This window comes from Bubalus kerabau, chromosome 12 (genome assembly GCF_029407905.1).
Source record: "Bubalus kerabau isolate K-KA32 ecotype Philippines breed swamp buffalo chromosome 12, PCC_UOA_SB_1v2, whole genome shotgun sequence".
Classification (NCBI taxonomy): Eukaryota; Metazoa; Chordata; class Mammalia; order Artiodactyla; family Bovidae; genus Bubalus; species Bubalus kerabau.
The window spans coordinates 16,028,990-16,042,536 of NC_073635.1; the positions used below are offsets into that span (position 1 = coordinate 16,028,990).

Sequence of the window (13,547 nt, forward strand, 5' to 3'; positions counted from 1 at the left end):
AGAGGGGTGGGATAGAGGTGTGGTTGGAGGGGGGCTCAAGAGGGAGGGGACATATGTATACTTAGAGCCGATTCATGTTGTCTTAGAGCAGAAACTAATACAACATTGTAAAGCGATTATACTCCAATTAAAAATATATTAAAACCAATAGCAAACAAACAAAAAACAAAGGGCTCTGGGTTTTGGAGTCTCTTAAAGGGGTGCGCCCTACTCGTTTAATTGAAGGTGCTCAGGGTAGCCTTTCAATAAAGACCACTCTGCTAATTCATTTTATTTATTTCTCCTACCTGTCCTCCAAATGCTGTCTTTCTCTCCTTGGCCAGGATTGGACATACACTGACAGCCTTTGTCTCTTTAAACCCCGTTTTTATATTTTGACACTTTCTTCTGTTACTCTGACCTGGTCTTTATCTGTACTGCTGATGTTTGTGCCCATCCCAACCTCGATTTTAATTACTCAGACACAGCCCCTGGAAGTAGCCACGCCCACTCAAGAAGTTGCCCGCCGATGAAGTTTGTCCTCAGTAGCGCGCCGTAGTAACGGCCGCAGCGCGCAGGCGCGGTTCCCCGCTGCCGGCGGCGTGTGTTCGTTTTTCCCAGGGCTCCCGGCATCCCGGAAGTTGGACCGCGGGCTCTTCACAGTCAACCTCCGGCCAGGGTTCGCCGTGTGCTTCGCTTCCTAGTCCCGCAGTCATCAGCTCCCCGGGCCGCTGCTCTAAGTCCGCAGGTCTCCGCCGGCGACAGACCCATGGCCGAGCGCGGAGAACTCGACCTAACTGGCGCCAAACAGAACACCGGAGTGTGGCTGGTCAAGGTAAGGTTTGCGTGGCTCCCGCTTGCGCTCCTTTTAAAGTAGTTTAAGTGACTTGAGAGGAGACGGAACTGGCAACCCACTCCAGTACTTGGCTGGGAAATTCCATGGACGGAGGAGCCTGATGGGCTACAGTCCATGGGGTCGCAAAGGGTCGGACACCACTGAGCGACTTCACTTTATTTCTTACTATATAGTTCCTTTTGGAGAAGGAAATGGCAACCCACTCCGGTGTTCTTGCCTGGAGAACCCCATGGACAGAAGGGCCTGGTGGGCTGCAGTCTATGGGGTTGCAAAGAGTCGGACACAACTGAGCAACTAACACACACACACACACACACACACACACACACACACACACACACCCACCCACCCACCCACCCACCCACCTTGAGACCGTCTCTCACCCCCCCCCCCCCCCACACACACACGTGGCTTGAGACCGTCCCACTTTCTGCGCCTTTAAAGCTCATTAGGGCTCTCTCGTTAGAACTTCGCTTACCTTGAGAAGCAGGGTTGGTTGGTAGGCTTGTTTGCAGACGAGGACGTTAGTTCAGGGACACCCAGTGTGTTTTAGCCAACTAAGAGTCTGAACGTGCCTGGAATGGATCTCCTTATCCCACAACCTGGTTTTTCTGGGCTCCTGTCTTGATGGCCTCCCGGTTTGAGCATTTTACCCAAGACTGAAGACTTTCTTCATCTCCACTTGCTGAAACTGATTTCAGTCATCAATCTCTGTAAGAAAGTTGAGCGTTTGCTTTCTGGGTAGTTTTCTGAGCCAGAAAGTAGAACTGGTCTCTGAGTACCCTGGTGGCTCAGATGGTAAAGCATCTGCCTGCAATTCAGGAGACCCAGGTTCGATCCCTGGGTGGGGAAGATCCCCTGGCGAAGGGAATGGCAACCCACTCCCGTATCCTTGCCTGGAAAATCCCATTCAGAGGAGCCTGATAGGTTACAGTCCATGGGGTCCCAAAGAGTTGGACAGGACTAAGTGACTTCACTTTCACTCGTAAAGTGTTCTTTTAGGTTGATGGCTCTTATGGAATTCCCAGGAGAGCTGAGAGTGCTCTGAACTCAGGGAAGGAGAGACCGTGGACTGGAGTGTTCTTTTAGAGCTCGACTGGTACTCAGGTGAAACTGTCAGTAATTTTTTTTTTTTTTGGTAAAGTCAGCATTTTGATTAACCCTTAGTAAGTACTTATTGGGCTTCCCTTGTAGCTCAGCTGGTAAGGAATCCACTTGCAATGTGGGAGACCTAGGTTTGATCCCTGGGTTGGGAAGATGCCCTGGAGAAGGGAAAGGCTACCCACTCCAGTATTCTGGCCTAGAGAATTCCATGGACCGTATAGTCCAAGGGGTCGCAAAGAGTCAGACACGACTGAGCAACTTTCACTTCTTCACTTAGTGAGTACACTATGCCTTACTTTTTCATATTGGGGACTGTTGTTTCTTAGGAAGTTTTCATAAGACATGTGTATATTCAAAATGTGATTATGATAGTCTTGAAAACTCAAGTAAAACATAGAGACCTTTATTTGTTAGATTTTTGAAAAGCTTTTATCTCATGTCTGAGTTTTTATCAGTTAAATCTGAGAGGCCCTTCCAGTCTTCCTCTCTGATGTAGCTCCCTTATGATTCAGTTCAGTTCAGTAGCTCAATTGTGTCTGACTCTGCGACCCCATGGACTGCAGCACACCAGGCTTCCTTGTCCATCACCGACTCCTGGAGCATACTCAAACTCATGTCCATTGAGTTGGTGATGCCATCCAACCATCTCAACTTCTGTAGTCCCCTGCTCCTGCCCTTATGATTATTGACTAGCATGTTGAACCTGTATTAACATTCTCCAAAGCACACGCACAGTCATATTTCATGAGAGTAGGCGTCTTGCCTGTCACACCCAGAACTGTGTTTTGCGTAAGGTAAATAGCTCAGATAATGTGATGTATGCATGAATGAATGAATGAACTCTTATTCTTCAACCCTAGCCTTACTCTCTGGCACTGATTTGACTTATCACAGTGATATCAGTGTGATTTAAAATGATGGAGTAACCAAGTATCTCTCTCCTCCTGCATGCTAAATGGAGAGATATCATTAGGGAGATCTCCTTTGCAGATGGAAAGAGCCTGAAAAGATGACGAGAGCTTGAGGTGATGTGTTTGTGCTTGGAGCGCAATAGATGCTCAATAAATGTTGTTTGCCTTACAGAGGTTTGGATGGGGGGCCCATAGTATCTCCGTAGCATACCATGGAGAGTGGTTCTGAAATGCAGGAGTGAAAATGCACAGTAATGTGGTGTGGGCTGGAAAACAAAGAGGACATCATGCCAGGAGTAGTGGATTGGAACCATATGACATTGTCACGTTGTGAAATGGGAATGTTTTAACTCTGCTGCTGCTGCTGCTAAGTCGCTTCAGTTGTGTCCGACTCTGTGCGACCCCATAGACGGCAGCCCACCAGGCTCCCTCGTCCCTGGGATTCTCCAGGCAAGAACACTGGAGTGGCTTGCCATTTCCTTCTCCAATGCATGAAAGTGAAAAGTGAAAGTGAAGTTGCTCAGTCATACCCGCCTCTTAGGGACCCCATGGACTGCAGCCCTCCAGGCTCCTCCATCCATGGGATTTTCCAGGCAAGAGTACTGGAGTGGGGTGCCATTGCCTTCTCCGGTTTTAACTCTAGTCTACAGGAAATGAGGAGAGTCTTGAAGGGTTTTGAGTAAGGCAGGGGTACAAATGATTCTTTTGGGGGGGGGGGAAGCTTGAAGAGAAGATAACCAGAGTCAAAATTAGAAAATTATCACAGGATCCTAGACATTTGATAGTGAAGTCTCAGGAGTTAGGGAAACTTTTTCAGCAAAAGTTGTCAGGATGTGGTGACTGACTAAATGAGGATGTAAGAGAAAGTTACAAATCTAAACTAAAGTTAAGAAATTTTAGTGTTCTCTCTTATATGGCCATTTGAATACATTTTATCACTTTAAAAAGGAGTCTTACTAATGATAGTTCAAATTAGAATTTTTCTGTTCAAATTAGAATTTGAATAGAACCGCATGCAATTTTAAATCTTTTTGGTATACATTCATATTTCTTATTATAAATCATGCCCTGAGTTCTGCTCTTTGAGGATTATTTGTTGCAAAATATGTGAGTTCCTAGAGTATCGCAAGTTTATGGGCCATTTTTGTTCATAATTTGTTCATTATTTGAAATTAATTAATTAATGATGAAATTTCACTAGAAAAGTAAGGAAAAGGATAAATACAGTAAGTTATACAAGATCTCTCAGAGTTTTAAGCAGTAAAAAAGTTATCTGGTGGAATCAGGGAAGACTTCATGGGGAAGCTGACATTTAAGAAGAGCCTATGTAGTTGATTAGTTAGGGGGGAAAAAACGTTCTGAGCAGGGCTGGTGAGTGTTCAGGAAAAGGCAAATAGAGTGGAAGATTGTGTACCAAAATGTCCACTACCTGTATCTGTTCTGACCAGTGGAATGCTGTAGGGAGAGAGCAGTTGGCCAGGTGATGGTGGTCAGGCGCTCTCGCCCCATTCCACTCACATCCTACAGCTGGGATCATTTGTGGCACTGCGCACGCGCGTCGTGGTGTGGTCTATATAAGCACCACCTGAAACGATCCTGTAGTCGAGGTGAGTCTAGTTGAGTCGGGTAGTCGTTGCTGCTGCTCTGTCAGCCGTTAGAAAATAAAGCATGTACACGTTGCTGCTGCAAATAAAGACCGTCTGTGGTCCCTGCAGTGCCTCACATCTTCATCCAGCTTCTCCGCTCATGCTTTGCCTAACCTGAGGTCAGCAGACAGTGAGATACAGCAAGACAAAGGCCATTTCTGGAGTTCTGAATACCTTAAATCTACAAGAGAATGATGATCTAAATAAGTTTTGATAGATAATAGACGTGACTGAATTTAACTTTAGAATAGATATCGCCTGCTCAAAAAAACATAAACAACTACAGTTTGCCCTGGTCGGGGACCTCACCCCTTGTAGTGGGCATCACCCAGTTCCTGCTGCTCAGTCTTTGCCACTGTCAGGTTGCCAGCCGGTCACAGGACTGCTGTTGCATACTGGACACCAAATCACGGTCTAAAAGTGATATTTAAGAACATCGTAGCATAGTTCTATTGTTTCACTTCCAACATTTAGACTTCTGGAAAAGTCATCTTCTCTATTTATGGTTGCCTGGACGGTAAGGGTACCTGATGGGGAAGGAGAGGAGATAAAGCTCACAGCGTTTTTAGGAGTGGTGGGGTTTTTGTAAGTAATGAATATCCTATCAGAGCTTGAAGGATAAGAAAACTCTTTCTTAGAGGAAATGGACAAGTGGAGGTATTGACAAGCATTGTGGTAGGTTTGCCCAGCAACTTTCTGGCCAGCATAAAGATGTGTTTCAGGTCCCATCAGCCTTCCTCCAATAAGCATTTTGATTGATGTTTGTTGGAGGAGAGAATCAGGACCGAAGTGACGGACATCCTCTGTGAATGTTGGGTCCTCCATTCAGTAGCTCAGTTGGTAAAGAATCCACCTGCAATGCAGGAGACCCCAGTTCGATTCCTGGGTCGGGAAGATCCACTGCAGAGGGGATAGACTACCCACTCCAGTATTGGGCTTCCCTTGGTGCTCAGCTGGTAAAGAATCTGCCTGCAATGCTGGAGACCTGGGTTCGATCTCTGGGTTGAGAAGATCCACTGGAGAAGGGAAAGGCTACCCACTCCAGTATTCTGGCCTGGAGAGTTCCATGGACTGTATAGTCCATGGTGTCACAAAGAGTTGGACACGACTGAGTGACTTTCACTTTCGTTCAACACCTCAAAAGCCATCAAGCTTAGCTTTTCTTTTTTCACAGACAAATAAGCAGTTGGACATTGGCAGCCAGAGTGAAAGCTATCTCCCAGGGAGAGATGAAACTGGAATGGGTGATACCCCAAAGCCTTGCAGGAGAAAAAGAAACTTATAATATGCCAAGTATTTCACAAAGCAAACCTGTGAAGTAGGTACTAATTATATTTTTCAGATGGTAAAATTGAGGCTTAGGGAGGTTAATTATCCTGCCCAAGCATGGAACAGTGATTCAAATTTAGGTCTGTATGGCTACAGAGCTTATGCCAGGAATAGGAAATGTGCTTTCCCCGCACCCCTTGGGTCTCTAATGAGCCTTCTCCTTGGAGAACGGAAGTAAGGGGGTGGGGAATTTGTTTTTATGGCCTTGGGTCTTGTCAGCTCAATACATTGACCTTCAAGACAAAGTGTGAGTAAAAGCTGCCTGATGAATGTTGGATTCCCAGGGAAGCTGGTTCTGAGGTGATGAGCATGCAGGGGTTTGTTACGCAGTGCTGTTGGGATCATCCCCTGCGGAAGGAAAGGATTTACGCAGGATTGGGCACAGGGTGGTTTGGTCCAGGAGGAGTGTATGATCTTGGTCAACTCTTCAGTGGAAGCACTTCCAAAGAGAGCTAAGAACTGCGGGCTGTCTGTGGCCACACTCCCAGCGGCTCGGGGGATAGGCCTTCATTCCTGAATGGAGAAATGGGTGCCACGCCAGTGTCCACACAGCGCTCTTAATTTGCTTGTATACCCTGGGAGCAGCATGGCTTTGGAGGCTAGTTGTTGGGGAACTAGATGAAGCAAAGCTGGCAAACAAGCTTAGGGAGCAAGCTCTGTATACGCCACCTTGGCCCCTTGGCTTCAAAGGCGCAGTTGCCCTTACTCTGTAGCTTGAGTGAGTGTGCGGGCGGATGGGTTTCTTCCACAAGCTTTCAGTGACCACCAGTCATTTGTTCTAGGCTCTGAGTACATTACTGTGAGCAAGAATGGACAGGCTCCATACTCTGTAAACTAGAGTCTGTAGTGTGCTCCCTGAGACAGACCTCAGGCAATACTGGTCCTAATGAAAACAGTTACACACGGATAGATAAGGTCACTGAAGAAAGAAATACTGTTTTGTGAGTGTGAATAACAAAGGAACATAGTCTGGAGGTCAAGGGAATTTCTCTGAGAAAATAATGCTGAAGTGAGTCATTGGCTGTCACTCTCCCTGGTCTTGGGAAATCTGAGAAAACATCCCCTCTTGTACCTGTTCTCTTGTCTCCATCTGCCTTTCTTTAATGAATGTGGAGACAGTGGAAACAACACAGCTATCTCACAAGTGACAAGTTGACGGGAGTGTTTGGGGGAAATTTACTCAGAATAGAATTCAGATGTCCTCATCTAGAAACAAAGGTAATTATGTGAAGAGATAATATGTTAATTAGCTTGACTGGCTTAATTGTTTCACGTGCATATAAAACCATGTTGCACACCTTAAATATACAGCTTTACTTAAAGATAGAATGTAATGTTTTAATTAAAAATATCAGCTGTCCAAAAAAATAGTTGAGCCTGGGAACCATATGTACCATTCTTTTTTCCTTTTCCTTCTCCCTTTTTTTCCTTTAAATATTTGTTTGTTTATTTTTGGCTGTGCTGGGTCTTCGCCGCTGTCTGCAGGATTTCTCTGGTGGTGGTGCCCGGGCTTCTCACTGCAGTGGCTTCTTTGGTTGCAGAGCCTGGGCTGTAGGGCCGATGGCCTTTGGTAGCTGCAGTCGCTGGCTTCGTTGCCCTGGGGCATGTGGGATCTTCCTGGACCAGGGATTGAACCAGTGTCCCCTGCATTGCAAGGTGAACTCCTAACCGCTGGACCACCAGCGAAGGCCTCTTCCCAACTTAATGCATTGGAGCTTTTGGGAAGCCCATTTCCATAATCTCTTGGTATAAAAAGTTATATATGATTGACATACTGTCGTCATTGTGTTCTAGTTTTCATTACAAGGGTATAGTATTTTGGCAACCTTTTGAATTAAATAAGCTAGTAGGCTTACCTTAGGAACTTTCCGTTTTATTTTAATAATGATGACAATGCAGTATGAGTTCCAGACTTGTTTTTATCAATTAACTTCAGGCACATAATCTTTTTTTTAAGTTGGCCAGTTGCTTGTATTAGATTCAATTATTGTACTGAATATGACTCTTAAATTTATTTTATAATACGTAGTTACTTCACTTAGAACTGTTGTCTTGTTTGATGGCCTGAATTGTGGTCTCAGGCAGTTTGACCACAGGGTCTTCTGACCTGGTTATGTATTGAAGAACTGTGGTCTCAACAGGAGCTCTGAAACATTCTTGTCTTCCCTTTACCTTAGCAGCGTGTCAGGGAACCAGCAATAAGGGGACAGTGGCAGGCTGGAAAATGTTTCACTCTACGGGTGTTTTCCCCTTCTCCCCCTTATTTTAAGGTAGATCTCTGGAATAGGTTTCCCTTTGAGAATGCAATGAGATTTATTAAAGGTTAATTCCATAGCCTGGATTTATTCTGATAACACCATCATTGTCATTACATTAACAGTAGCTAATGTTTCTTTAACAGTATCCAGTCATTAAAATAATAACTCCGTTGCTCCCGCATGCTAGTCTGTTCTTCTGTTAGGGATGTGGCAGAGTAAGCAACGGAGAAGGCAATGGCACCCCACTCCAGTACTCTTGCCTGGAAAATCCCATGGACGGAGGAGCCTGGTAGGTGGCAGTCCATGGGGTCGCGCAGAGTCGGACACGACTGAGCAACTTCACTTTCACTTCTCACTTTCATGCATTGGAGAAGGAAATGGCAAGCCACTCCAGTGTTCTTGCCTGGAGAATCCCAGGGACGGGGGAGCCTGGTGGGCTGCTGTCTATGGGGTCGCACAGAGTCGGACACGACTGAAGTGACTTAGCAGCAGCAGCAGAGTAAGCAAAACGGACGAAACAGCTGCCTCGTGCAGGTTGCATTCTAGAGGAGAGGGAGAATGACAATGAACAGGGAAGTGTATAGCAAGTGCTGAGCGCTCTGAAGAAGTAACTCAGGGTAAAGAGTGCAGAAAGCAGCTGAGGATGCTGTTTTCATCAGGTGGGAAAGGGCCTCACCGATAAGGTGGGCCTTGAGCAGAGACCTGAAGGGAGTTGAATGCCCTTCACATATTTGGGGGAGGAACGTTCTAGACAGAAGTAACAGCAAATCAAAGGCCCTCAGGTGGGATGCTGCTGGGAACATTGATAGATCTGTGTGGTTAGAGTCAAGTGAGTGAAAGTGGTAGGGGGTGAGGCTGTGGATCTCAGTGGACTGTATCATCTGAGACATTACAGGATTTTTACAGTGAATGCCATGGGAGGCTAGTAGCCATAGAGAGGAGGCATGGATGGCGATGGTGGAGCCGGACTGCCCTGGTTAGAATCCTGGCTTCACCACTGGTGATTGTGAGACTTTGGACGAATGATAACTTTTTGATGCCCTTCTTGCTTCTGTGTGAAATGGGATAAAAATAAAGTTGTTATGAGGATCAAGTGAGGTAAAATTTTTAAGTGCTTAGGAAAGTATCTGGCACGTAGTAAGCATTATGTAGATGTCTGTTAAATAAACTGAAAGGCTTTGAACAGAACAGTGTCATCTGACTTCTGTTTTAATATGGTCACTCTGGCTGCTGTATTGGGACTAAAGTGGACACGGACGATAATCCTACAAGAGATGATGGTGGCCTGGATTAGGGTGGTAGCCCTGCAGTTGGTGAGAAGGACATGGAGTCCAGATATAATTTGAAGGTATTGCTGACAGGCTATGTCAGTTGATTGGATGTGGAACGTGAGAAAAAGGAGCTATTCAGGGTAAATCCATGGTTTCAGACTGAGTACCTGGAAGGATGGAGGTGACTTTTACTACATTATGGAAGGTTGCTGGAGGAATAGGTTCATGAGTAAGAATCAGTTCTTAAGTGGAGATTTTGAGTTTGAAATGTCTCCTGAATATTCAGATGGAGAGTTTGAGTAAGCAGCTGGTTGTATAATTTGGGACTTTAGGGGAGAGCTGTAAATTTGGGAGTTGTAGTTACACAGATGGGATTTAAAGCCTTGGGATTGGATGAGGCTACGTAAGAATGAGTGTGGACAGAGAGGAGAGGCTTGAGGACTGAAATCAGGGCCTTCTCAGGTTAAAATGTCAGGAAGATGAGAATCTAGATATGTGGAGACCGAAAAAGGAGTGTCTGGGGAAGTGGGAGGAAAATCACTAGAGACTGTGGTAACCTGACCCCAAGTGAAGAAAGCGTTTGGAGGAGGAGGAGACAATAAAGTCTCAGATAATCTGATAGGTCTGCAAGATGAGAACTGAACGTTCGCTTGACATTGCGGAGAGCTTTTTAAGCACAGGCAGCCATGTTAGTGGAGTGGTGGAGGGGAGAGCCTGTCTAGAGCAGAACACAGCGGCAGAGAAGGAACTGTGGTCAGCCAGCAGAGACAGCTCACTCAGAGCCTTGTGGTGGAGAGAGGCAGAGACACGGGACAGTGGGTGGGAAGGATGAAGGAGCCTGCCCTTTCCAGGGGTGTGACCGCGAGTCCATTTGCTCACTTCCCCATGCCTCAGTTTCCTCACTTGTAAAATGGAAAAAATAAACAGATTGTGTGAGAATTAAATGGTTAATTTATTTAAAACATTTAAATATATTAAATGTCACTTAACGTGTTTGTTATCTATTGCTATATAACATATCACCACAGGCTTAGTAGCATAAAATAGCACGCACTTTTGATACCATAGTTTCTGTGGCTCAGGAGTTTCCTGGCGTGGCTTAGTTGGGCGGATGCAGTCAGGGTGTTACACAAGGGTGCAAGTATCAGCGGGTGGGGATCATTGAGGGCCATCTTAGAGTCTTCTGCCACGTTTGGTAAGCTCTCTGTTCCCTGGTGGCTCAGACAGTAGAGAATCTGCCTGCAGTGCAGGAGGTTTAGGTTCGATCCCTGGGTCAGGAAGATTTTCCAGGAGAAGGGAATGGCTACCCACCCCAGTGTTCTTCTTTCTTGGAGAATTCCATGGTCAGAGAAGCTTGGAAAGCCACGTATAGTCCATGCGATTGCAAAGAGTCGGACACTGCTGAGCAACTAACGCTTTCACTTTGGGCTTCCCTGGTGGCTCAGAGGGTAAAGAGTCTGGCCTGCAATGCAGGAGACCTGGGTTCAATCCCCTGGGTCAGGAAGAGCCCCTGGAGAAGAGAATGGCAGCCCACTCCAGTATTCTTGCCTGGAGAATCCCATGGACAGAGTAGTCTGGTGGGCTTGGGGTCCACCAGTCCTTGGGGTCGCAAAGAGTTGGACTTGACTGAGCCACTAACACACACATATCACCATTGTTATTCTGTTGGGAGAATAAAGAGAGGACTGGAGGGGAGAAAGGGTAGCACTGAAGGAAAGACATCCTAGGCTAGACTACAGGCAAAAACTCAGTGCGCATGTGGAGGGAGTGGCCACAGTTCATCTTTTAAGAGGGGAGAGCAGAGTAGAAGGCTCCCCTGTGGCTAAGTGGTAGACTTAGAAGCTTTCAGATGGTTCAGTGGAAGAGGAAGTCGGGTTATCATCTTGGAGGGAAGAGGAGGCAAGAGGCGTTACAGGGTTGAGGAGTGACGTGAACGTGCGGCCTGCCTGCAGTGGCTTTCCCGCTGCAGGTGACGGTTGACCAGGGAGAGGGAGTTAAATCGCCCAGCATATTGAAGGGCTTACTTGATGTTAGTCGCCAAGGATTTCAGGGGAGACCATTTAGCATGGTTGTCTTTCTTCAGATGCTCAGGTGCAAGTGTGGAGGAGGAATAACACAATCAAATAAAACAATACATAGATTAATTAATAAGATAAGCAGTATTACTAGTATCACTTGACTTTAATCAGGGTTAGATTCTGCCAGGCCAGTATGATGGAGGGAGTTAGGGACAAGAGAATGATTATAGTGATGGGCTGTGAAATGTAGTTCCATCTCAGAGAGAAGGGAGGACATAAGCAGACAGGGACAAAGTCAGTGATGTGAAGGATGGAAGAATTGTTGGAGCCAAAGTACTGAGGAGAGGGCCAGGGAGTTAGGAGACGGTGGTCAGAAGGGTTCCTTGAAATGCAGTTTATGGAAAGGGTACTGTTCTTGATAATGAGAAAGTCTTAACAGTATTTGAATCAGAAACTTGGAATATGATGAAGAAAAGCCACTATCTTTCCCCTAAGGACTTTATTAATTAGGGAGTTTAGCTCGCCATTGATTGTTAGAGCAGGCTGCTATCTGTAGAACTCCATTTCCTCTTTGTGTTAGAGTAATTGACAAGAAGATTTCTTTGGGCTAAAAATCAGACAAATCCAGAAGCAAAGGCTAACTTGTTAGGCAGTATTTCAAGATTGAGGACATGAGGACTATGTAATAATTTACATAGTCTGAGGATTCAGGGTTTTATTTGATGTAACAGTATTTGCCCAGATCGGTTTCACATCTTGTATTTAGTTCTGACAGGGAATGTTGACAGTTGCTTCTTCGGCTCACCGTGACAGTACCTGGAGTTTCCTTTTGGGCACCAGCGCTCTGCCTTTTCAGTCTGGTGATTCTAAGGTTTTGACTATCCCTCCCCAAAGGTGTCACTGGCTCAGGCTGGCGGTGCAGGGATCTCATCTCTGGCTCAGTAACAGGCCAGACGAAGGACCCGTGACCTGATCAGAGCCACAAGAGAAAAACGATTTTGCTGGGGATTTGGGGAAGAACTCTTCTTCTTCAGGAGTGGCTTCAGCCGTCGTGCTACATAGGGGGGAAGGCTGTCAAAGAAGTGAGTTAGTGTGGTGAGGAGAAGAGCTGAGAGATGGTGAGAGTCCTGGTGATGGTATTTGAGCCCTTAATCAGGCCACCTTAGCACTCCTTCTGGAATATTTAGTTACTTTTGCCAGTAAATCTTCTGTATGCCTGAGTGGGTTTTCTTCTCATCTGTAATCAAAGCAGACCTAATAGGTAGGTACAGTTATCATAAGAAATTTGCCAAATCCTGTAAGCTTGCATGAATAGTGGAGCACAGTATAGTTGAAACTTTAAGATGTGGAATCTTCAAAACTCCTTTTCCTTTAGAGGATGTAAAGGATGGTGTAGCAAAGAGAGCATTTGACCAGTCTGGAGTCTTTGACTAATACTAGCTAACCATGTCATTTCAGTCCTCTGAGCCTCGGTTTTGTCATCTATAGAATGAGGAGAGCAGTGCAGTTTTGCGGGGTGATTGGGAGGATTAAGTGGGATTGTGGGTGTAAAATCGATCGCATGGCGCCTGACACCGTGGGCTCCCTTCCCCTACATCTTTTCCAGGCTTCTGGCATGTTTTTAACACAGTAGTTGTTCGGTTTATTTTAGTGTAAGGAATGAACAAATACCATTAGGGTCTTCTTAAATTTTTACTCAGTTCAAAGCGCTGCAGTTGAACTAATAGTCATGTGGTTCTTCTTGTAAATGAAACTTTGTTAGATAGGATTTTTCCCTTTCCAGCTTTGGAAGCGCTCTTTGACTCTGTTATACATTCATGTTATCATTCCAGACCTACTGTGGAAAGTAAAACTGACACCTGACACTCACAGAGCACTTGCTGTGTGAGGCATTGCGCTTCATACTTCACGTGTAGCATTGTACTCCTCCAGAGTAGGGCCATCATAAACTATGAACTGCTTCCTGAGCCCCATCTGTGTCTTAGAAGAAATAACAGGTGGCCATACTAGGTTATATGCTCTTAACCTTTTGAGATTTTGATTGCATATATCTGATTGCACCCACAATATAGTGTATTGGTTAAAGCATAGGCATTGGAACTAGAGTGCCTGGATTTGAATCCTGGGTCCTCATTTGCCAGTTATATACCCTTGGCTAAATTTTATAATCCCTGG

The 13,547-nt window shown here is 45.6% G+C and overlaps 1 protein-coding gene across 4 annotated transcripts in view; it reads left to right on the forward strand.

Moving 5' to 3' along the window:
- Window positions 1–521: 521 nt before the first annotated feature.
- GTF2F2 (general transcription factor IIF subunit 2) overlaps window positions 522–13,547 on the forward strand; it is a 136,140-nt gene continuing 123,114 nt past the window's right edge. Inside the window, exon 1 of one of the 4 annotated variants that reach the window (XM_055542031.1) lies at window positions 522–814. In XM_055542031.1, coding sequence (XP_055398006.1) covers window positions 749–814 — 66 coding nt within the window. In that variant the 5' untranslated portion in view covers window positions 522–748. The remainder of the gene's footprint in view (window positions 815–13,547) is intronic. The other 3 variants (XM_055542032.1, XM_055542033.1, XM_055542030.1) reach the window with 3 other exon arrangements.